Raw genomic sequence first — 26,624 nt, 5'->3', positions numbered from 1 at the left:
AGATAGTTTAATTGAATTTAAAAAAGATAAACTCAAACATAAATGGATAAAAACATTAGAATCCTGGAATTCGAACCATTAAATTCAAAATTCCCAGGATTCAGAAAAAACCTTTAGGATTGCATCCTCTAGTAGGAAAGTTGATTTAAAACAAGTATGAGAAATATTCTACATTAATGACTTACGGCCAGTTTTCTTTGCCTGTGTCTTCATTCATAGGCTTCTTATGTAGGTAACCAATGATGTACATACAAAGAATAGTAGAAATCCATGAAGCTTCTCCTTTTGAGAACACTTTTGACATGGTGTTTTTCAAAATACTATCAATAGGTACTTTAAAATTTTCTGGAATTTGTTCAAATGGATCCTGTAAAGAAATTGGAGGATTTGAATAATAAAATTGTCCTACATTAACATATTAGCAGGGCTTCACATAAGTGAGCATGTGTACCAAAATGTAAAAATTATGACCAAATTTTTTTCACGTTCCAGCACTTTTATGGAATGTATATTGCAACAAATTGATGAAAACTCCACTCTGAAATTGGCAGTGTGTTGTTGTTGTTTTTTTAATAAAAAAAATTACCATGTCTTTCTTAAGTGGGTCCAGTATTAAGGGTTTAAATAAGTAACCATACAACTCAAATGGATCTTTTAAAATTTCTTAGTTTATCAAGTAATGCTGCAGACAATGAATTTGATCAAGGAGGGAGGAATCTTGCAAATTTAGTAAAAAGTAGCTGAAGGGTGTAGTTTGACTAGCCATTGAAGGTCAAGGACAACAATACTAACTGTGGTTGCTTTCACTTACACATTAATATTTGTATTGTTTTTTTAGTTCAATACCAGACCAATATAACTAAGATGGTTCACATATGAATCTGTCCTTATTTATTATTTTATTTAAACCCCTGCATATTGGTTTTAATTATAAAACAAGCTTAATAGTAGAAACTACCATGAAATCTTAATAAAAGATCTTGAACAATATGATCATGTATTTTCTTTTCTTAAAAATCAAGTTTGCTTCTTGTATGATATATTAAGATATGCATAAATGAGCTGAGCTTACATTTCCAGTGATAAGACGCATGCACACATTGTTTTTTTACCTTTTTTATGTTTACCATAAAAAAATTCTGAGTATTAACATACCTAGATTTTTTTTCTGAGATTTAAAAAATGCAGATTTAAGCAATATTCCTCATCCTGAACAGCTGCTAGATGGAAATAATATTGAAAAAGATGATCACATTAATCATGAGCTCGTTAAGAAGAATTGGAAAGATTAAATAATGATAATACTCCTATACCAGATAATACTTACTCAAGAGTTTTAAAAGCAATTAAGAATTTAACATGTGAGCCACTTGCTACTATTTTCTTTAAGTCCTTGAATAGTGGACAGGTCCCAGATGATTGAGAGTTGGCCAATGTTACACCTCTTTTCAAGGGAGGTGATAAAAATTATCCCAGTAATTATAGACCTATTAGTCTTACATTAGTGGTGGAAAAAAGTTTTTGCAATTCTGATAAAAAAAACTTTGGATAGTCATTTAACAAAGTTTAAATTTTCAGAAAATCAGTATGGTTTCATTAAGGGAAAATTTTGCTTTACTAATCTTTTGACATTCTTTGAAGAGGTTACTGCTTGCATAGATAAAGTGAAAGTATAGATTTGGTGTATTTGAATTTTCAGAAAACATCTGACAAGGTGCCACATAAAAGGCCTATTAAAAATATTATCTCTATAGATGTGGGGATAGATTGACTCCTTTAGAAAACTGGCTAAATGGAATAAAGTAGAGAGTGGTTGTATATGGAATTCATTCAAACTAGATTAATGTCACAAGTAGAGTATCTAAGGGCTCAATCTTAGGGCCTTAGCTCTTTCTGATTTACATCAATTACGTAGATGAAGGAATAGTCAATATATTATTTGAATTTACTGATGATATTAAAGTTTTAGGTGTTGATGGCTGCGAAGTAGGATGCTGCTGCTTTACAAATGGATTTGTATTATTTGGTGAGTTAAGAGAATAAATGGCAGATGGCTTTCAATTATAACAAATTCAGGTTAATGCATGTGGGATATCACAATTTGAATTATAATTTTGATGGAAATAATTTTAGCAGTGTTATGGAAGAAAAGGATGTTGATGTTTTGGTTGATCATACTCTTAAGACTTATAAGCAGTGTGCTGTTGCTAGTGGCAAGGCAAAAACAATTTTAGGTTGTAACTTCAGAAAAACTGAATAAATGCCTAAAGAGGGTATAATGTCACTGTATAGGTCATTGGTTAGGCCACATCTAGAGTACTGTTCAGTCTTTGGATCCTTACTTTAGAAAGGATATTGAATTGTTGGAAAGGGTTCAGAGGAAAGCTATACTAGGATAATACCTGGAATTGAAAGATTGTCTGTCATATAAGGATAGATTAACTCTATAGCAATGACCCCATTTTTAAACACCGTTAACCACCTTCTGTGCATGTTACTGAGTTACATTCAAAATTTAATTAAACCAATTTACTATAAATGCATTTTAATGAAATTATTATTATGAAGTATATTAGAATTTAAAGTTTTATATTATCTGTTTTATTCCTTAATTTTAAACAAAAACATCTAAAACAGCAACTAAAACTGCAGTTTTTTTTCTGTCACGTGATCCACCCACAGTTACAATTCAAAACTTTTAGAAGTTCTTATACAAGAAACTGTGAGTAGCTAATATAGACTGTTAGTTCAGACTGTCAAAGTATTGCGAAGAGATGTATTTTATTACTGTCTGGTAACTTTCCATAATTTTCTAAGTTTAAAGTCAGCCATGCCCACTTGCAAAGTAGAAGCTGTGTTGGTAAGCAACAGTTTGAAGTTGAAAGGTATGCTTATAACCAATAGAAAGAGCAGATTTTTTGCTATTTACTTAATAGCTGAAGAAACATTACTAGTGTATGTATTCGTACTATGAGATAGAAAAGAAACTTAGTACATCGTTCTCTTGAGGGGTACATAGTGGTTGGCAAGTTTCGTGCCTTATGTGTATTAGTTTGGTAGACAGATTGCATTTAAGTTTTACATTAATATCTTAACTAATTATGTACAATTTGTGTTTTAAAATCCATATTTGAAAGGTTTAATGATTCTTACATGTTGAACTTGTTGTAGCTTGGATTTTGATAGTGTCTAACAGATGTGGGCAAAGTAGATATAGGGGGTGGTCGAAAACACTCAGAAGAGGAAACTGCCAGATCACATAAGTAATGAGATAGAAAAGTATTAGAAGTAGTCAACATACCAGCCTGCACCATGTCTTCACATAGGTTGAGAAAAGATTACAGTTAAAGCGAGGAGGATCTAAAAATTGGTTGAGTCGATACAGATTGATGATTGGATGCCTATCTCCTGTATTCTTGGGTACAATGAATAAACAGGAATAAAATCCTGGAAGAATGGGATCGACCCTCTCTACTGCCCTTTTGACTAATGACTCTCTTATGGCCTGGGAACAAAGTTCCACTCACTGTGGACCTGTTGGAAGTGAAAAGGCAACAGGTTGTGCAGATAATGGTGAAGGTGATGTAAACTGAATGACCAACCCTGAAGCCAGAACATGGAGTACCCATGGATCTCTGGTGAAAGAACTCCAGATGCCCAGAAAGTGATGTAATCGTGCTCCCACTGCTCCCCTACCCATGGGATAGTCACCAACGCCTTTGTCGACAGTCCACCCAACCTGAAGATCCTTGAGAATATGGAAGGACTCTAATATGGGAACCAATAGACCTGGAAACTGAAGGAGGGGATCAGGAAACACTAGGAGCTGACACTCCCAAATTGGTGCCAGAAAGGCAAGAAGCTAATGACGATAAAGAAGAATGTAAACAAGTTGAATAAATTCGTGATTCTAATGTCTCTGGAACTTCAGCAAACAACTTGGGATGGAGGAAAGGAGCTTCCCATAACTTTGTGAGGGCAGAAGGCTGTATACAAACACTTTCTAACAAAGCATCTTTACCCAATAAATCCCAACAACAAACCAGCCAGGAAACCAGAGAAAAAACTGAAGAAGACAATCTGACTGAGGTAGATGTCAGCAAAATCCCTAAATGGGCTGAGGGGAATGTTGATATGCTTCCAACAAAAGTTGGGTTGAAGATAAATACCTCAGGACAGTTGTGAGTGTAAGACGAATCCGAGAAAACTGTGATGTGTTTAAAGTGATCACAGGTTCCAAAAAGGGGTCTATCCATTGAAAATCATGCTGTTCTGATAAATGTGAGGGACAAGGCATAGCTATCCCATCGTATAACTGAATGGCAAATCTCCCATCATGAACAGCAATATCAGGAAAAGGAGGAAAAACCAAGTAGTCACTTGCCATCCTTTCTGTTAACAAGAAAGGAGTAAGTCAAATGCAATAGGAGAGACCCACAAAACCTCACAAACCCGAGTAACCAACTGAAGAAAAGGGGCTGGAAGTGGCTGATCAAGATGACCCTCTGTTGAGGCTGGCCTAGTAAAGGGAGCCAGAAAAAGCGAGTCTAAATTTTCCCCAGCTGTTCCCAGGTCATTTGCAAAAGCTGCCTCAGAACACCCCTGAGAGACACCCTCGGTCTGCATATATGTCTCCATCTCGCAACGGATCATTTTATGGACAGCTTTGACTGAGAATGACCCCTCCCCTGGCCATTGACAAAACACCACATAGCAGAGGTGAAAGAGGTCTGGTTGGCCTTCATAGCAGAAACATTAACTCGGGAATTCATATCCGTCAGTATGTTTTTTTTTGTTTGTTAAAGTAATTTATAAATATAAATGAAGATATAACCATAGTAACGACAACCATGTTCAAAGTTGCAACATAAATTGTGAATAATCACAACACTTCTGTTTATAGAAACCCATGCCGAATGCTTTGTCAAGAAAAAGTGATTATATCATATGAATAAGGTGCTTATATACAGTACCTAGATAGAGGATGCACTGAAGTTTGTGGTGAATTTTGCAAATTAAAAGTTGCCAAGGGCATTCAAGTGGAGTATAAAAAACTGGAGCAAGTTTTTTCAATGCTTAGATGGGCAAAGAGTGGAAATCCTGGAGATCGAGAAATAGTTCTAGTGTCAGTGGAGTTAAGTATGCTTTGGAACTTCACTTTCTGTTTAGAAATATAGCAAAAAGTCACTGTGTAAATTATGGCAATAAACAATCGTCTTGTTTACGAAAATCAATTCTAACCTTAATTTTGGGTTGATTATAATAACTAGTTATCTTTCTTATAGAAAATCCTACTTAAAACTGCTACTTTTATGTGGGCTTTTACCATATCTTGAAACTGTTAATTTACTAACCACTACAATTAATATTGCAAATCTACTGTTAGGTATTATCATTACTTAGCACATTCTTTTAGCTTACTACACTTGCATTAAATGTGCAGTTGTTATGTATAAAGTCTCAATGTTACCATCTGAATAATTACCTTACAATAATTTTACCATATCTTGAAACTGTTAATTTACTAACCACTACAATTAATATTGCAAATCTACTGTTAGGTATTATCATTACTTAGCACATTCTTTTAGCTTACTACACTTGCATTAAATGTGCAGTTGTTATGTATAAAGTCTCAATGAATAATTACCTTACAATAATTTTAAACCTGTTATAATAACAATATAAAATATTTATTTAATGAAAACACTTGCAACTGATAAAATATTATACAAACCTTCAGACTAACCCTGCACTGATAATGCAGGTCATCAAATAGGAACTTTTCTAAAGAACCTTCTGTATCACCTCCAGTAACAGAAAGGAATTTTATTGCAACATCTATAAGCTCTAGAAAGTCACAGACATCTGCCAATTTAAGGCCAAGTTCCTCAGTTATGTTGTTTTGAAGAGTTGATGGCATAGTTGTCTACAGATAGAATGAGCTTATACAAAACTGTTGCATGTACTACTACATATTAAATCAGAAATCATTATCTCATTTTCCACTAAATAATGATACATTACATAAATTTGTTACAAATGTTTATATTCGTCCTAATTATGAGACAATGAGTTAATAAGAAAAGAAAGTATTACTTTCATAATGTCACCATAGGTGACTGAATCATTTTCCATACATTTCAGTATCAGTACATTTAAAACAGCCTAATTTGATCACCATTTATTTTGTAATATAGAAATAACTGTTTCATAATTTTATAAAAGTAAATGATATTGAATTTAAAATAACATAAATATCAGGAATTTCTGACAGAGAATATATATGTATACACATATGCCATTACAAAAACATGACCTGTAAGTAGCCCTATATTAAACCTTTTCTAATCAGATGTTATCATTGTTTAATATTCTTCATTTAAAATTAAATTTGGAATAAAAATTAGCATTCAAAAAATCTAAGGATAATTAACTATAGGTGTTAAAGGCATCTGTGTTTTATTATTAGATAAACTATGTTCGATAAAACTAGTTTCTTCTTTTGTTTGTTCTTAAGCATAAAGCTACACCACAACCTTTTTTCTAGTGTTATGAGCCTTCAGACTTACTGCTGAGCCAATGTAGGACTTGTAAGATAAACAAAAAAATATACAATACTTACAAAATTAATAAACACATACATACATACATATATATTGAGAAAAACTTTAAAATTTAATTAAAGATATTACCAACCTGTACAGTACAGTAGTCAAAATTGTCTGACCAATAAAAACTAGTTTTCATTCAAAAATAATGCATGTTACTCACTTGATGAAGTCATTTAAAGGTTTGTTTGGTATTTTGTGTGAAACCTACACAAAATAATAATTGTACATAGATGTTCCTAAATTTGAACTGATAGAACAGAGGGAAAGCTGCTAATCTACAGCATCTACTGCCAACTCTTGTCTGACTAAAAAGTGAGATTGTTCATCACTGTTACAGCACACTCATAGCCCCAAAATATAAGGCATGATTTTGAAGTTTGAACTAAGCCTGGACATTATCTAAAAATATGCTGTAGGAATACTATTTATTCCAGTTAAAACAATTAACACAGAAATAAAAAAATGTTGACACTTTACTTTAGCAGCGAACAAAATTAGTCTAACTTTATTAAAAACACTAAAATTTACAACTATGTAACATTCCAAAAATTGCCAGCTATCACTGGCCCATCTAATTGAGACAGTGACATCACTTATGTTGAATTGCCAAGTTAACAAGACAGTTTGGGTTTATGTGTTGGAGCAAGAGTTTGTCACCCTATAGCACAATGAATATACAACTTTAACCCAGCATAATAGTAACCTTTATAAAACTACACTATCTAAAATTATGATAAGTATATATGATATTACTATGATTCGAACAAACACGGTGGCCTGTTTAATAAACATGTATACAACCAGAACATAACTTAGGATCTTACAAGTTTAACTTTTTATTTTTGTTTGTGTGTTCAATAACACAAACATTAACCATTTTCATCCATATACCTGTCATTTGGTAAACTACAGTTTTTCAGTTAATAGTGTTTGGTGTTGTCCAATATCTTTGGAAGGAATTACACGATTAATAATAATAATGATGCATTAATGCTAATAGAACTAAAAATTCTTATTAGCATCCTGGATGCATGAAATAGTTACATAGCCATTCCTTTTACTCTTTTTTAAAGAGTCTGAGTGTGAAAAAAATATTCTTGAAAATGATAACTGCACCCACTGTTTTATAAAACATGCCTTGTATGATTATATTTTGCTTTTCCTGTAAATTCATAAAATTTTAAAGAGACAAAAAGGAGCATATTAGCCCGTCAAGAATGTCCCTTCCAGCTCCCAACTATAACCACCCTTTACTACTCATGTATTCATCCAATCTTTTCTTAAACTCAGTTAAATGTTCTGCCTCCACCACCCTTGAAGGCAGCTCATTCCAAAGGCCAACCACCCGGTTTGAAAAGTAATACTGTCTAAACTGCAGACGACTTCTATGTTGCCAAAATTTGAACCTACGACCACCTTGTCCCATTGTTTTCACTGCTAAACACAAAAAAATTTGGTGGATCTATATTATCAATACCCTTAATAATCTTAATCACCCCAATCAAATCCTCTCTGATCCTTCTCCTCTCCAGAGAAAACAAATTTAGAGATTTTAGTCTCCTCATAAGTATCATGATACCTTCAAGATATCATCCTAGTGGCTCTTCTCTGAATCTTCTCCAATAATTCTATGTCCTTCTTGAGGAAGGGCAAAACTGTACAAAGGCCTCTAAATGAGGCCTTACAAATGATCTATATAGTGAAACAACAATATCCCTTGTCTTGTATTCAATATTTTTATAGATGCTACCCCAAATCCTATTAGCCCTATTACTAGCTACAATATATTGTTTAGATGACTTAAGTTATTTTTCGATCATAAAACCAAGATCTTTTTCTTCACCCATAGTATTTAATGTATTCCCATTTGAATTGTGAAAATCTACATGTATCACCTTATATCTTGGATAGTTAAACATCATCTGCCACGTACTGACCTAATGCATCAAATGATCTAAATCTCCCTGTAAGTCTGCAGCATCTTTGATATATATGGTTAGCCACCCCAAAAGTCTTAATGTCATCTGTAAACTTCAATGGTTTGTTAGTCATTCCAGAGTCAATATCATTAATATAAATCACAAACAGCAGAGGACCCAGCACAGAGCCCTGAGGTACACTGACCTTGTAACTGTGATCCTGTTACATCTAATTCCATTTATTACTACTCTCTACTTTCTACCATCTAGCCAATTTGCTATCCAATTTAATAACATTTCCCCAACACTCATAGATTATTGCTTTAAGTGTCTGCAATGTATCTTTAATCACACTCTCCAAAACTTTTCCAACTACTGATGTAAGACTAACTGGCCTATAATTGCTTGGACAATGTTTATCATCTCCTTTAAATATTGGACTCACATTAGTTAACTTCCAATCTTCTAATACTCTTCCACTCTGTAGTACTGGAGAAACTGAGTTTAGACAGTTAACTAAACAATGACCTGTTTACTGACTTCAGTTCATGTGACTTGAAATTCAACAAACTATCATGATGAGCGTTTTTACAAACTACACTTGTATAATAATACCTAGAATACCTAAGAAAAGTAAATAATTAATGATTTTATACTCCACAGTAAGTTGAATAAATTAATTTTGTTCATCTAAATGAAACATCAAAGTATTTACATCAAGACACACCAATACAGTATACATCATAACATAACATAATGTTTAGGGACAACAAGGGACCTACTGGTCCATCTCAGTTGTCTCATCCTTTAAATTAAACTAAAACTATCAAATAAATAAAATAAAAATCTTAAAGCCAACACTTATTAATCGTATAGTTATCAAGTTTTATCTTAAACTCACTTAAATTTACTACTGTCACAACATCTGAAGGCATTCCATAGGGCAACCATCCTGTTAGAAAAATATAATTGTCTTAGCTGAAGATGACTCCTACCTTGTCAAAATTTATATTTGTGTCACTTAGACCTACAACTCTCACCATTAAGTATGGAAAAAGAATGATGCATCAATGTTACCAATTCCCTTTACAATCTTAAACATCTCAAGCAGTCCCCTCTAACTCTTCTTTTTTCATGAGAAAACAATTTCAAAGATCTTAATATCTCCTCATATGACAACCCCTCCATCCCAGGAATCATTCTAGTAACCCTCTTCTAAACCCTTTCCAACAATTCAATGTCCTTCCTAAAGTAAGAAGCTCAAGACTAAACACAATACTCCAAATGTGGCCTAACCAGTAACCTATACAATGAAATTATAACTTATTTAGACTTCTATTCAACATTTCTGTATATACAACCTAAATACCTATTTTCTCTGCCACTAGCAACAGCATATTGCTTGGATAGCTTAAGAGATTGATCAACCATTGCACCAAGAACCCATTCATTCATGACACTGTTAAGGTTATTCCCATCCAAATTATACTTATAATTCAATTTATGATAACCCACATGCATTATCTTGCATTTATTATAGTTAAAACCCATCTGCCATTTATTTGCCCAACTCACTAAATGATCTAAATCCTTTTGTAAATGAGCAGCATCCTCTTCACAGCTAGCAACACCCAAACCTTTAATATCATCTTCAAATTTAAGTAATTTATTGACTATCCCTTCATCTATGTCATTGATGTAAATCAAAAAGAGCAAAGCTCCTAAGACTGACTCCTGAAGTACACCACTTGTGACATTAATACAGTTTGACTGAACTCCATTTATAACAACTCTCTGCTTTCTTCCATCCACCCACTCTTCTATCCAATTAGCTAACTCATCCTCTACACCTAAATAGATATTTTTTACAAGCCCTTTATGCGGAACCTTATCAAATGCTTTCTGAAAATCCAGATACACGAAATATACACCCTTATCCTCACTTTCATAAGTAGTAACCTTTTCAAAGAAAGCCAAAATATTTGTAAGGCAAGATTTTTCCTTAATGAAATCATGTTGATTATCCAATAAAAATTCTAAACTTTGTTAAATGACTTTGCAAAGCATCTTTTAACAGACTTTCCAAACTTTTCTCACAACTGATGTAAGAATAAAAGGCATATAATTACTGGGACAATTTTTTATTACTTCCTTTGAAAAAGAGATGTGACATAAGCTAACTTAAATCAACATATCTCCACTATTATTTCACAGAAGGAGTTTAATGTTAGTTAGTGTTTATTCCACTGTAGATGAGACCAGTACCTGTAACAGTATTATGACACTGTTCATAAATAACACTTTTGTAAATATAGATGTTAACCTCTGGACAAACAAAATATTTGAAATGTATATGGATAAGTAGGTACAATAATAATTTTATTATTCTTACGTCTAGTTTTTACTTGCTTTTCATATTTATTCTCTTTTTTGGTACTGATTAATTAAAAAATTTTGAAGATTAAAAAAACAAACTAATAATGTAAGAACCCGAAGGCACTAACGTTCAAAATTGTGAAGGGTCAAAGTATGAACATTAAACTGATAAAGCTTTAAACCTTGCAGTTCAGTGAAAAACTCTGGCTATAAAAAATTAAATTAAAAACTGAATAAATTAATGAGACAAATTTGTTTATTAGTATGCTAAAACATTTAGATTTAGAGTTCATTTATTATCCAACATCATACACATTTCATTGAAACAAAGTAAAATTAGATAAGTATATTGTCAGGATATTCATGTAGTGTTACACAGCATAGTCTGTATCACTTGAAAATGTTTTGAAAATATAAACATTACTTTGGATAATGATGCATGCAATATTAAGGTAAAAATTTAAAAAAAAAATATTCAAGTAATACCCCAACTATCATGAATTATACTATATTTTAACAAAAATGGTAATGGTCAATGTTTACTCTTATTTTTCTTTTTACTGTGAGGACTACAAATTCTGCTGATCCCAACTTTTCTGTCCAGAAGTAGTTTCAGTTTCCATAATTTCCAAAAATCATTCCTCTTTAAAAGCTAAACAACACTTTTTTATACTGAGCTTCTGCGTGACATTTGGACATGGCACTATTCAAATAGTAGACCTATGTCTTCTACATAAAACTATTAGCAACTGACTAATTTGTGAGTGGCTTGTTTTTCTCAATGTTTTTCTGGTACGTGCCAGATTGCTGGGCAGTTTAGAGAAAACATTGGTAACAGAAATGTAGTAGACTTGGCTTCTGTCCATTTATATATATATATATAAATGGTTTGTTTGTTTGTAATTAAGTACAAAGCTACACAATGGGCTATCTGTGCTCTACCCACCACAGGTATCGAAACCCAGTTTCTAGCATTGTAAGTCCGCAGACATACCGCTCTGCCACTGGTAGGCAATAAATAAATAGACAGAACCCAAGTCTACTACACTACTACAGTAAAAACCTGTGGTGTACAACATACAAAGCCTAAATGAAATGCTAATGATGACTTTTTCTACAATATAGTTATTTTGTAATATTTACTCCAATTTATCATAGCTTCAAGCAGATATACAATACGTATACTTACTTGTGGTATTTTCTTTCTCAATTGTTGAAAAGATTGTATGACACTATTTTCTTCTCAGAACAACAGATGAGGAATCTGAAATAGTTTTGATTTTATATACTTGGTAAACTTTGGTCATATTTGTTTATAACTCAAATCTTGTGACAAAAAAACAAAAGGAATTACAGAAATAATATAATTAAGCTTTAATTTGGCTTAAGATATTACCTGAGTGTTCTTTTGCAGGATTTTAGTAATGTTTGTAGAGAATGACAACAACACAATCTTCTCTACACTGAGTGGTAGTTTCACCAAGTTTTTAACTAAACTATACCTGGTTGTTGTTATTCAGCTTCTGTATATTTGTAAATTTTGGTGGCTCTTTTCCACAACTTATTTTCAACGTTTTATTGAAACCAAATGTAAACTCTAACCAGTAGTACAACCTTAGTTTACAGTGCTGTCTTTGAGTTTAGAAATTGTAGAATACTGTGAACAGGAAAATGCTCAATTGATGACATACAATTTTATTGCTCAAACTTTACAAAATTTCAAGTTTTCACATTTGTTGTTCCCAAAATTATGTTTCATGTCTCACTGTAATCATAATATAGTTAAGGCTTAATATAAGACCAACTATTTTATACCTAGTATGAACATTATGGACTGTTGTCAATGTTCTTTAATAGTGATGGGTGAATATTGAAAGTAAGATTCAGGTTATTTTCTGCCACAGTGAAAAAAGGACAATTGATATTGACTGTAAATTACTCAGCTTCCATTAATCTACAAGACTACTGTCAACTTTCTTCTTTAGGAAGACATATCTATGTACATTTCAATATTTTGGTATATTATCTCTGTAGTTCTCATGAAGCTCTTGAACTCTATTAGTCTTTTCTGTCTGCAGTTTTTTATGTGATTTTCATCTTTGGATTATTATCCTAGCTATGTCCTATCTCAGCATGTTTTGGAAAGCATCTTGTGTAAATAATTTCTATTTTCTTTGGTGTGGCATCTTCCTGTTTCACCCACTTTTTCTGAATTTTACACAAGCAGCTATATGTAACATAATTTATAAACTAATGTCAACCACCGTTCAACATAACTTTATAGCAGTATTTTACACTGGTGCTGGTTATAAATACTCAATTAAGCTGTCTATTTATGCAGTTAATAAACATTACTTTTTTCTATATGCTTATGTCCCTTATTAGATGAAGGAATTGCTAGTTTCAACTATTAACTCTCTAGGATCAAAATCTTATCTTATAATAATTAATATTTTAGCCAATCGGAGACGGTGAAGTGCTACTTGGTTTGAATGTACTGTCAAAGATGACATCTCCAATATGTAATTATTACTCTGATTATTTGACGATTATTGTATTGTTAAGAACATTTATCATTATGATCATACTTCTTTACATCTTTCATATGTGACTTGTAGAAATATAATACAAACTTACTTCTGTTCTTTTGATCATGGGTTGGCCTTTTATCCATTGATCCACAAGGTAACGTTGAAGTCCTGGAAAGTCAAATTCAGGCTTTGTTTCCTGTCCTACTTCTGTAACGTACTGGCAATGTAATAGAATCATCTGCTTAATGGCCGCAGGTTGTGGTGATATTAAATGTGATGGAAACAACTTAAGGGGAGATACTTGGGTGCTGTGGAAAAGAAGAAATTTGTTATATGAAATGCATTTAAAGATGAGATGAAGGAATCTTTAAAATAAAATGTACTGAATTTGTTATCATAAAAACAAACACAAACTTCCAACTGAGAAATTTTGGAGCAACAAATAAATTTTGTTTTGTTGAATTTTGCACAAAGTTACACGAGAGCTATCTGTGCTAGCCATCCCTAATTTTAAAGCAATGACTAGAGGGAAAGTAAATAGTCAACCACCCACTACCAACTCTTGGGATACTCTTATAAGGCAGAATAGTGGAACTTCACCATTACTCTTTTCAGGCATTCATGATCCCAGAATTAGGAATATAGTTTTCTTATGGCAATCAGATATAACCCATGACATCTCACATCCAATGTCTTGTATACTAATGACTGCACCACACTTTGGTCCAGTCATTAGCATAAAGATAATGTATTGACTGTAAGAGTCCACTGATAAACAGTACTTCCATGCTACTACTAAAGTCAAACAAGTATGTTTTATTGGTGTACACCCACTAAAAGCTGGCAATATGCAAAATATGATGCTTCTATTGGTTGTTTTAAGAAACAATTTATGACCAATTTGCATTTGCATTTTTCAACAACATATAAGTATGTACCATGTGGATTAAAGAGGTTTTAAGCAACATTAGAACAAAAGATACTAACTGAACATATGCTGAAGAGGAGACAAAAGTTTTTATTGCAAATTATATAACTAGACTTATAATCAAATTTCTCTTTATCTATCATCTACCTTTCATAGTGATAATTAAAACCAAACTATGTAAAATAATATGTGATAAAAAACATACAGAATAAATGTGACATCCTGGCTTGGGTTCTAATAAAACACCTTCATTATCGTACTTTTAGAAATGTCCAACCATGTGTGTTGATATTACACATTTAAGTATGTGTGACAGAAACTCCACCACATACCATTAATCCTCATGATGAATAACTTAATTCTAAGAAACTGTGAGTGAAAGAAAAGAAGAAAATGTAATAATAATGTCAACTACACTGTATTTGCCATATCTAGAACTTATGAGACCTTTTGTCCAATATTAGGGTTCATCAGTCAGCTGTGATACAATAGACATAATAGTAATTTAGGCACTATTTATTTCATAACTTGTGAAAACAACAACTGTTATGGTGTGGACTAGATTAACTGCAATTATTATCAGTTTTGTCTAAGTAATTAACAAACCAGAATTAGAATAGAATTAATAATGCAGTATTATTTATTTTAACACTAAATATATACTATTCTTATTGTTTTCACTTGAATTAACTTTTACAATCAACTGGAAGAATAGGCAAACCAGCAAGCTAGTTTTCTTGTTCCCAGAGAAAGACAAGCAACCACAGCATCAATGAAAGAAAACTACATTAGTAATTTTAAGAACTTATGAGTGAAAGAAAAAACTAGTATACAATATATCAAACACACTACATCTTCCATACCTAACATTGTCAAGGCCTTGTGCTCAATACCAGGGCTCATCAAGCCAGCTGGAATATGACAGACATAGTAGTGGTCAAGGTGCTATTTATATCATCAATTGCATGAAAAACTAGTTTTGATGTGAACTACATTAAGTATGTGTATTGTAATTATTATCAATTCTATTTAAGTAACTTATGTGATTTAAGACAGACATAAAAAATAGAGATATTTTATAAGAATTGATAAAAACAGTAATGTTTACACATTGCCTCTTTATTTTAATATTAAGTAGTAGAATGTTCAGAAATAAAAATTAATATGAAAAAATGTTTAGTTCTTAAGCCTTACATGTCATTAACATAGAATTTAAGAAAGATACCTTTTAATTTTTCAGGTGGAATAACAATCTCTCAGGAAGATGCTCATAAACCTCTCACTTTAGGTAGTCCTCTTGCTTCAATCCTACCTTGTCGCCAAGGTGCAGGTCGTAAAGCAACAGCTGTTACTGATTTTCTTATTGCCACTTACAGTCGAATGGTGCAAAGTTATGCTGACTACTACCAAATAATCCATGAATTTTTATGGATTTATCATGTGGCATTTCTGCCCTAGCACCCATGAATGCATTTACTACATTACTGGTGGGAATATTGTGACTGCCTGGCCTGTACTTTTATATAGGCATTATGCTGGTGTATAATTGTCTGATTGGTTGAATGACAACCAGTCACAGTTCTGTGTTGCAATTCGTTTTTATACAGCATAGTGGGAGCAATCCCATAATATTTGCATTTCATACCCATTTCATTCATTCTTTCCATAATCATTTATATTACTGTATATTCACCAATAAATAAAATAAAGCAATTTAAATTCTTTCAATATTACTTGTAAAAGATAATCCAACAATGAAAGAAGGCCTATGGGCCAGTAGGTTTTGTTGTGCTTCAACTGACTTTGTGTCAGTTGTGTCATGTTTATTTTGCCACTTATTAGAAGAACTATTTTAATCACACTTAATCTCATCATTGTCATTAGTTTTTACCATTAGGTTCAGGTAGGTTTCACTGTCCACATGTCCGTAATTAGCATATGACGTGTGAATAATTCTGTGACAAATGTTTTTTTTCTCCCTCCTTTATGTTCATTATAAAAAAAATTTTAACATCATCTGAGAAACTTAGTTCCAGTGTATAAGAATCCATCATAGTATATTTATTTGATCCACCACTTGCAATGTCTAGTGGACTGTGGTACAAGAGTCCATAGTAGAAAAATAATAAACTCATCTAATAATAACATAAATTTGCATCACTATCAATAGACACAGTATATAAAGCCATGTTGTTGAATGGAAGTTTGATACTGTTCATTTGTCAGCATTGTATCTCACTCATTTCATTATTTACTATATAAATTAATATGTTCAGTAGAGGCAGATACTTATCTACTTACATAAGTATTTTAATTTATTTAATATGAACATGAACTACACCTGAATAAAGAGGTATTGTTTAAAATATATCAACTTCATCATTTACAGTAACATATGTCATATTTGAACAACAGTTATTTAGTTTCTTTAGTTTCAAATTTTAAGGTTTTTATTGTGTTCAACAATGCAATTATATAAGTTTAAGCTAAAGTGCACATTATTTAAACTATACTATTTACTGTAAGTAAAAGAATATCTTGGAGCTAATTCTATCAACTTGTAGAGGGAGCTGTTGAGAGTAATGAATAGACTATTTTTAAGTTCTGTGACAAAAAATTAGTTGCAGATTATACTGTTATTTGGTGAGGATAAGTATTGTTTTAGTAGTACTAGATTAAATGTTAATCCCTAATGAGGATAATGCTGTAATAATTGAAAAAGAGGAATATTTGGAACGGAAGAGTGAACATTGTATAATTATGTCTCTTCATGAATTCTGTGGATGTTGAGATAAAAAGAAATGAAATTCTGAGGCTGTGGGACAAGCCTTATCATTAGCAAATGGGAATAAGAAGTTAAAGGCGATGTGAGAAATATTTTAAAATAAGTTGCTTTGAATTCAAGATATGCATGTTCCTAAAAAAGATAAAAATGATAACAGGGAAGATCAAACCTAACTGGCTTAGAAATAGAGAAGAAAAATCAAGTACAAATGCCATAAGTTTAAGTAAATTGGCAAATATGATGGAAGATTTACAAAACTATAAAAAAAAACTCATAAAGGGCATAGGAGAAGCAGCAGAATGATGATGTTAAAGGTAAGCAAAATGTTAAAAATGAGTATTGGATCTTTAAAGGATGCTGAATACAAGGTTTTTATTAAAAGTTATGAGATGGTTGAGCTTTTATATGTTATCTTATGTTTTCACAAGAAAAGATATTGGCAGTATTCCTGACACTACACAGTTTATGTGATATGCTGAAATTCACCTGAATCATGTAGATATTAACTCTCTCTGTATGGGTTCTGTCGATGTGACCAGCCTTGTAACTACAAGGTATCTATTACAGTTTCTATAATCTAACTTTTAATACATTTTGTGTATCCTAACAAAATCTGGCAAGCTTTCAGTAAGCATTACAAGTCTTTTGTACACAAAAAATCAGATTTTTAGATTAATATTTTTACTAAAGATTTGTCCTTGAATATAGGGAGTCAGAGTATTGACTGCTCCAAGTGTAGTGATGATCATGTGGAAATTAAAACTACCTTTCTTATTTGAAATTTTCCAAATTTTATTTGTGCAATTTCCAAGACCTCTAAGATAAATATCAAACGTTTTTTTCATTAAAACTTTATATTTTAACTGTTATTTTCTCTATTGTAGGTCTATACACAGTCGGTCAATTTCACCTACCTTGCAATCACCATAAATAATTAGGAAATAAATCTAAATTACCCATTTTTTCCTTTCTAGAATGATTGCAAATTTTAACAGGAAACTACAAATATCTAGCCTAAATAGCTTAAAGTTCATAACAGTCTACATCTGTTTATACTTAAATCTTATTGTTCTGTTGCTCTTTGAACCATGTTTAACTAATAATCCTGCCATACATGTCATTTAGTATGGTAACTTGAGCTACACATTCACAGAGTAATTTTGTGTAAAATACACAAGCCCTTTGGGAAAGTGTTAATTTTAGGTAGTGCAAGGTAATGCATTTGGGTAATCATAAATTGGATCTCACACTTAATACAGTTAGAACTTACTCAATAGCTTAAGTAGAAAAAAATCTTCACTAGGATAATGATGGATAAAATACTCAATCTAGTCACTGAGGTAGTGCTCTGTTACTAGTAGTAAAGCTAATAAAATTTTAGGTTTTACTTAGATATATTGATTGTAAGTCAAAAGAAGTAATTATCTATTTTCAATATGAATCACTAGTTTGGCCTCATTTGAAATACTATCAATAGTTTTGGTCTCATTATCTAAGATATTGAATCATTGGAAAAGGGTTCAGAGGAGGGCTAACATGCAGGTAGAATGATTCTGGGGATGAAAGAGTTATCTTACATAGACAGATTAAAATCACTCTACTTATTTTCTTCTAGAGAAAAGAAGGTAATAGATGAATTTATTGGAGTTTACAAGATTATCCAAAGAGAGATTAATCTGAAAAGGCTTTTGATTTCTTTGATATTCTGAAGCAAACAGGACAAACTTCATATTTAGAAGAAAAAAAAAGGCTAGGTAGGTTCCAGCTGTTGAGACAGTTTTATCTCTTCTAACAGGGTGATTAGTTTATAGAATGATCTCTTTCAGCAGCCAGAAGCTTATGATGGGAATCAATGATTTCCTGAAAATAAAAGGTGGGTGTGCAAGAATAACCTTGAAAAACCAAATAACCTTTTTTCCACATGTTATGTTAATTCTGGGCAAATGTGTCTTATATAAGACACATTTATTCCATATTATAAGTTGAAGGTTATTCAGGGTTTGAAAGCAATACTAGCAAAGTACTGGTTAGTAGAACTTAAGCACTAGAAACAAATACCAGAATACGTTTTGGAAGGCAGATTTGCAGATATTCTAACTGTCAAGTACCAATAAATGTTTAATACACACATTTTTATTATTTACATTTCAAATTTCTGAGCATAAAAAGTTAGTACTATAAACTGAACATTTCTAATTTTTGTGGAATAATTAAAAATAAAAACACATATACATTTGTATTTATTTTTGATATTCAAACTTATTTGAAGAGAAAATTTAACACAGAAGATTTATCCATATAATTTATATTAACATTTAATACATGAAAAAATTAATTATGACAGAGTTATAGTTAATTTTAGAGAAGAATAATAATATTGCCAGTAGCTGTCCTCAAATGTGTTAATGGTTTCAAAAGCTAAGGTCAAGGTCTGTTATGATTGTGTTAAACTGTTTAATCATAAATTGAGATGTTACACAAATTGAAAGACTGCAATACATAAATGTTTCAATAACTGCATATGTTAAGCTGATACAGTACACCTATATTTGTAATAGAAATTTTTACTGTACTGAATTATCTTAATGTAAACTGATACAAAAGTACTGTAATATCTTGAATAAAATTATTATTATTTTATATATATATACATACATATACATGTAAATGTCAAATGTGAATTCAGTCCATACTATGGCTTTGACAGCAAATGGTTTACACTATCAACTTTAAAAACATAACTATAGTGTCAGTTTTTCTATATATTACTTCTGCATTAACACTAAGAAAATAACATAAAATGATTCTGTAGTATGCTATGATTAGAAATGAAAGGTTTATTATGAGATTTTACACTAGTCTTGACCTTCTGAATATGATACATCCTTAAACAAGTACTTCCTAAAATAAAAAAAGAGAAATATATAATATCTAGTCAACAGATAAAAACAGTAAAAATTAAAAGCTAGAGTGCATTGAAAGTTGCAATTTCTATGGCATAACAGTCCTTTTATAATAGAAGAAACTTATTAAACTCACTAAGTGCTAGATCATACTTGATAACATTTAACTGACCATAATTTGAAATATATGAACGTGCAGAGTTCCAGGTATTCACAGCAACCTTGACCAACTGTTGGAATTGATGAAACATTGGGTCTGTAGAAAATTACAAGACAAATATTAAACAACAACTTCAATGGTATAATGCTTTTCTGAAAGACAAGAAAAACACCTGTACTGGTTCATGTTGTAAGGGTGTCAGGGGTCGGCAATCCTTCAAAGAACATCCATTTTCTTGTTTTTGTCTAAGACCAAAACATTTTGAGAGCCACAATATGCCATAAAAGTCTAACTTAAAGCAGTAAGTCTTCAGATTTAGAACACTAAAATCAGGGGTTTGATTCCCCTTGGTGGACACAGGAGATAGCCAGAGAGCCGCAGGTTGCTGACCCCTGCCCTAGGTGTTAAGCAACATGCATTAATTACAAATAGATATCTGTTTTATTTAAGATCACTGAAGTGTTAGACTAAACAGCCTTTATTTCTTTTATTAATTATAGATATATCTACATGGAAAACTTTCACTTTCAGGAAACCTTAACAATATATTACAACTGGTTCTGTACACAAACATTTAAAGCATTATTTATTTAGGGTAACAAAATACATGAACTTGGTAACATATCACAAACTGATATATAGAATTGTCACAACTTGTTGAGGTAAGATGAATTGAAGCTACCTTTCTTTTCTTTCATATTATTAAGAAATTCTTTTATGCTTATGTTATGAGCATAAGTGACGTCAAGGCATCGCTGAAACTTCTGAACCAACAGAGACTGAAGAAGCACAAGATCAGGAAGATACTGCACTAGCTGCAGTTGACTAACCTACACAAAATAGACAACTTAAGGTTATACTTGGTCCAATATACCTCTACAAAAATTCAATAACTTTTTAGATATATATAATGACTTTATACTTTAAAAAACAATAATTTTAAGATAAAACTCTACAAAAACTTTAAATATTATTATTAATGACAAGTTTATACATATTAATTTAAAGAAAAGTTTAAAAAAATATTTTCTAACTGGTTTCATTCACTGGCACTGTTATATGTACACGACTGTTTCAGTTTAATGTGAGCATTACGATTTAGATAGTTTATATAGCTCAAACGTCATATTTAGTTATTTTTAGAAGCAATACTTTATGGTCTGTTTATTTACATAACTGTTTATAATCATACTTTGTGTAGTCCAATTGTTATTAATTATCAATTGTTTACAGTAGTAAGATCATTGGGTCATGTTGTTAGAACTTTCTGAGTTTCTCATTGGTTTAATTGAGTATTATTGCATCAGAATATCTAGTATTGCATGAAATGTTCTAGACTTCTATCACGGTATAAATATCCACAGAAAAATCATTATAGAGTTCTAGTTCTAGACTGTGTGATCATGAGTTTAACAATAAAGAGTATATAGTAGTGAATTTTAAAGTGAAATGATCACAGACTATTGTAATAACAGAGTAGAGAATAATAATTTTCTTGTCACTTGTGTTCTAAACTAACCAAGCCAGCCTATGTGGACTTGAACAAAAAAGAGACAAGTATTTAAAGCTCTGGATACAATTATGGTAAACAACAGTGTGAAGAACATGAAGACAAAGTGTTTCCTATAATGTACATTACTAAAAAGCTGTTCAGTAGTGAGAAAAACTACTCTGTAATTGAACAAGAGTGTTTGTTCATCAGATTTCCATCCAGAAGTTCCAGAACTACCTCTACGGGAAAGAGTTCATCATCTGGATGGATCATCAACACCTTGCATACATCCAGAGGTGCAAAATTAACAGTGAGAGGATCATAAGCTGGGCATTGTACTGTACCTCCAGAACTACTGGTTCCACATTGAGGCCATCAAGGGGATTGTAAATGGTGGTGCAGACTGTATAAGTGGACTGTGAGCATGTACTGAGAAGTCTTTGTATATAGTAAAAAAATACTGTAAATATTTTTCTTGAAGAGGGGCTTATTGTTAGATATACACGACTGTTTCAGTTTAATTTTAATGGGAAAGTTACAAGTTAGTTAGTTTATATAGTACAGATGTCATATTTAGTTATTTTTAGAAGCAATTTTTCATGGGAAGTTTGTTTACAAAACAGTTTACAAATCCTATGTTGTGCAGTTCAATTGTTATAAATTAGTGACTGTTTACAATAGTGTGCTATAAAATGTTCTAGACTTCTGTTGGAATATAAAGAGGCACAGAAAATCATTATTGAGTTCTACTCTAGACTGCATGATCATGAGTTTAGTGATAAAGTGTATGTAGTAGAAATTTTTAAAATGAAATTATCACACACTGTACTGTAATAAGAGAGTAGAAAAAAAAATTCAATTTGACAATTATATTCTAAAGTAACTGAACCAGCTTGTGTTTAATTTTAGGAGAAAAAGATACAATTATTTAAAGCTCTGGATACAATTGTGGTAACCAACAAAGTGATGAACATTAGTATATACATTTGATTGTTTATAACATATTTTAAATCAAGCATATTGTGTTGCTGTTTGTTTATACTTAAAATGTATCACAAACAAATCACAAACACCAAATGTAAAAAATTTGATCGTACAAAACCTGACAGGCACTATCTATTGCAACAGTTTTAACAATCCTGAACTGCAGTGCATTGTAAATGTCAGTGTGACTGAAAAAGAGAGAGAGAGAGAAAGAAAGAAAGACAAATACCTGTTGAAAGAATAAAGATAAAAGCAATAAATCTATCCTTTGCTGTTGTTCAAGCTGGGAACGAAGTTCGTCTTCAGTAATCTGCTTGCGATAGTGCCACAAAGCAGGAATTTGACAAGGCTGTGAAAAATGGGAATCACATTTTGGGCTTTGTATATTATTTGAAAAAGATGGTTAGTGCTGACCCTTTCATCAGTGAGTAACCTCTGCTTAGAATCTTTATGGTATGTGTTACAATACTGAAAAAATAAAATAATAATAATAAATAAATGAAGATTAGATAAGTTAGATAAGTGTTAATATGTTTCTTACCTCAGAATGCACGTCAGATAGATAGATCTCTGCACTACTAAGAGCTATTACCTTGTGTGTAACTGTCCTTCTACCTACCTGTCACATCCTCTCTTTCAGAATTTGTTAATAGTTCTGTCTTACATTTAATTATATATTACCTATAACCTACAGAAAGTCAAGGTTTTCATCTATCAAATGACGTATTATATAACTTATGTTCTGACTGGTTAAATGTAAATTTCACTCAGAGTACCAACATTATTCCCATGAGAAAGTTAACGACTAGCTTGGATGAATTTGTAATGACTCTTGTCGCATAGTTAAAAAACCAGAAAACTTTTGAGAGGCAAGGGAATTAGTCTATTTTTTGCATGTTATTAGTCTATATTCTTTGGTGCTATGAAGTGTAAGAATGCCATGGAGATGACTGAAAAACACAACAGGCAAAAATCACTTCATTAGAGCCTCCGGGTAGACTGGAGGGAAGCAAGAAACCAAGAAGCACATGAACCTACCCACTCAATGATGTAAGTAATGGAAACAAATGTGTTAGGTGTAGTCCATATAACATCATAAGATCTCCTCCAAAGGCTGGCGACAAGAAAAAGAGAGGCTGTGTCATGCTGAAACTGGTGAGAAGAGACATAAAAATTCTAATGATCAAACTCGACAAAACCAGTTAAAGTTGAAGGGAACACGTCCAGAGAGGAGGAGGCCTGTCATGATAAAAATAGAAGACAGCAGTTGTCATGAAAAGGGGCAAATCGAAAGAGACAACAACAGACAGTCCTTACAGGATACGAAAAACATCTGATCTCCCTTCCAGGCAGCCCAAATCTTTGGAAGAAAGTAGTGAACTGGAAACAACATTAACCAATCCCTATGATAGTGTGTGTGAGAATATGAATGTCTGAACAACAATAACCAAAAGCAAAGAGAATAAAATACATCCTGAGAGTCAAATTATACTAGGAAACCAATAGCTCAAAGGAGGGGCATGTAAAAGCAGGACCATACAAAGGTCCCAGTAGGCGAGAAGGAGCAGATGAGGGGGAGGGGGGAAAGCAGAAGGGATTAATGCCTGACAAAAGATAATAAGATTGTTTAAAATGTTCTAAAATAACTTGGACTGGTCAAAACAGACAGACCCTAGATGAAAAACTAGGTAAAGAAGGAAGTAAGATGTGAAGGAGTAGGAAAATCTGGTTGAAGAGAGTGGTAGAAGTTCCATAAATGATAGGCAACCTTGGTACATTGATAGAGGGCAAAAATAGAAAAATGAAGAGTGAGAGAGAATTGGACTACACTGCAGGAAAATTTCATGTCAGAAAGGGACCAGACAAGTCCTAGATGTGAACACAAAAATGCAACACCCTTTAGTAAAAAATGAATGACTGAGGTTGAGTGAGGAGAGACCTCCAAACTGAGAGCTGCAAAAGCATCAATCCGGAGTGTTCCAAAATGGGAACAAATGTAATAGAAGACTGTAGGAGTTAAAGACCACCCACTGGATGAATTCTATCAGGATTAGATAAACAATCCATAACCAGATACAATCCTCAGGGACATGGCATGCCATAAGTTGAATATGATAATCACAGGCCCAAGAAAGGAAGTCTAGAGAAAAAAAGCACAGGTCCCAAGACTGGGTGCTTCTCTGGCAACTGATTGAATTAACGACTATAGAGTTGTCCAAATGGATCATTACAAGATGACCAGAAAACCACAACTAAAGAAGGTGGCAAGCCCAATAGGTTATAGTCATCTCCAGAAAATTGATATACACAGAATGATTCTCTGGAGACCAGACTTCAGAGAGAGAATGATGGTGCTGAGATAGAGGCATTGGTGTAAAGATACAAGTTAGGCTGAGGGGGAAAGTGATAAACCCCAGATTTTGTTGGAGCAATCAAGCCACCACGACAGAGAGATGTAGAGACACAAGGGCAGATAAGAGATCACAGGAAATGTTCCAATGATCCCTAAAGCTCATTCTATGCACAAACAAGATGAATAAAGGCTCATAAAGATGCAAGAGTCCCTAAAGGTGAGAGAGAAGTGTCCTGGATACCAACAAATTCATGGCATGAATATGCAGTGCAGGGCAAAGGGTTAAGTATTCCCTGTGCAGGAGTTAAGAAAATCCCCCAGATGGAAAAGAAACAGAGTAGGAGTCAAAAATGGCCTTTGAAAGTTAGACCAGTCAGCCTAAGTGAGAGACTTTCCAGAGAAGAGTGGAAGTAGTAATTGCCAATTTCTGTTGAGATGGGGCCAGGAGAAGCCAAACAACCATTTAATGATGGAAATTAAGATGAAAAAGATGCATGCACTGAGCAAAGGGGCCAGATATAGACAGAAGGGAAGGGCACATAACTGAAAGACATGACCACTGAGGCCAAACCAAAGGAATGATGGGACACAGGAAAAATGGAATTGTGATGGAAGGCATTTGAAATGTCTATCACAGATAAGTTCAGACCGGGAAAGTCATCCATCCAGAATCGAGGAAGAATGAGAAAGTGATTCAGAGATGACAAGTTGATAACAGGGTGCCAAACCTGCGACTTCATGGGAGTGACAAAAAAGCAGGAATAAAAGTCCTGAGTGGGGTGAGCAAGAGATTCTATAGTTTCTGCCACCAACAATGAAGATACCATGTCCTGAAGATGATGAAGATGCAGAGGATTAGTTGGAAGAGACAAAGGAGAAATAAAAGGTGGAGTATGAAAAATAGAGAGAAAAACAATTAAAAAGAAGGTGCAGAACCCCAGGGTCACTAGGTGGAATATGAAAAGAGAGAGAAAAACAATGAAAAAGAAGGTGCAGAACCCCAGGGTCACTGGAGAAGGAAGAAGACAGGAAGGTAAAGTGGGAGAGGTGAGCACCTACAGGATCAGGGCCCAGGATCAATTCCAAATAAGAGTCACAATGGCTAGCCATGTGGGGGAAAATGTGTTGAACAGAAGAAAGAGAACGAGGAATGGAAGCGGGATAGCCCAATGTAACTTCTGAGGATGAGTGGAAGACAGGGGGACCCTTGGAACAATGAGTCAGAAAATCGAGGAAACAATAGAAGATTGTAGGTGAACAAGCAGCCTAAACCTGGGATTCCAAGGAGTTGGGAACACCCCAAGACCAAATCTGAAAGCAAATAGGCATGGCAAAGATCCCAGATATAGGAGGAATGGATGCAGACCTGTAGCTATAGAGTGATACATTTCGAGCCACCAGAATCATAACAAAAAGGTAAGCAACACCAAAGTGGACAAACCTTCTCCTCAACCTGAAAAAGTCCAAAAGGCAACACCCCAAACTCGGAATGACAGAATCCTATATGGCATACACAACCTGAGGAAACAGAACTCATCCAGTCTGGAATTATGAACACTCATCCTCTCTCTCTCCAACT

At 32.9% G+C, this 26,624-nt stretch overlaps 1 protein-coding gene across 3 annotated transcripts in view; it reads right to left on the bottom strand.

The window, feature by feature from the left end:
* Window positions 1–2,409: 2,409 nt before the first annotated feature.
* The window catches only part of LOC106466878 (E3 ubiquitin-protein ligase rnf213-alpha-like), a 94,617-nt gene continuing 70,402 nt past the window's right edge, over window positions 2,410–26,624 (bottom strand). For 2 of the 3 annotated variants that reach the window (XM_022394945.1, XM_022394948.1), the window contains exons 19-24: window positions 22,922–23,160; window positions 20,899–21,046; window positions 20,229–20,312; window positions 13,547–13,748; window positions 12,099–12,173; window positions 5,744–5,929 (exon numbers count right to left, since the gene is read on the bottom strand). In XM_022394945.1, coding sequence (XP_022250653.1) covers window positions 22,954–23,160 — 207 coding nt within the window. In that variant the 3' untranslated portion in view covers window positions 5,744–5,929; window positions 12,099–12,173; window positions 13,547–13,748; ... (1 more) ...; window positions 20,899–21,046; window positions 22,922–22,953. Of the gene's footprint in view, window positions 2,421–5,743; window positions 5,930–12,098; window positions 12,174–13,546; window positions 13,749–15,031; window positions 15,036–20,224; window positions 20,313–20,898; window positions 21,047–22,921; window positions 23,161–26,624 lie in introns of those variants that run through there. The other variant, XM_022394946.1, reaches the window with a different exon arrangement.

The sequence above is a fragment of the Limulus polyphemus genome, unplaced genomic scaffold, assembly GCF_000517525.1.
Source record: "Limulus polyphemus unplaced genomic scaffold, Limulus_polyphemus-2.1.2 Scaffold2409, whole genome shotgun sequence".
NCBI classification, from domain to species: domain Eukaryota; kingdom Metazoa; phylum Arthropoda; class Merostomata; order Xiphosura; family Limulidae; genus Limulus; species Limulus polyphemus.
Note: the sequence above shows the minus strand (reverse complement) of the source record. Positions and strands in the feature narration are given on the sequence as shown.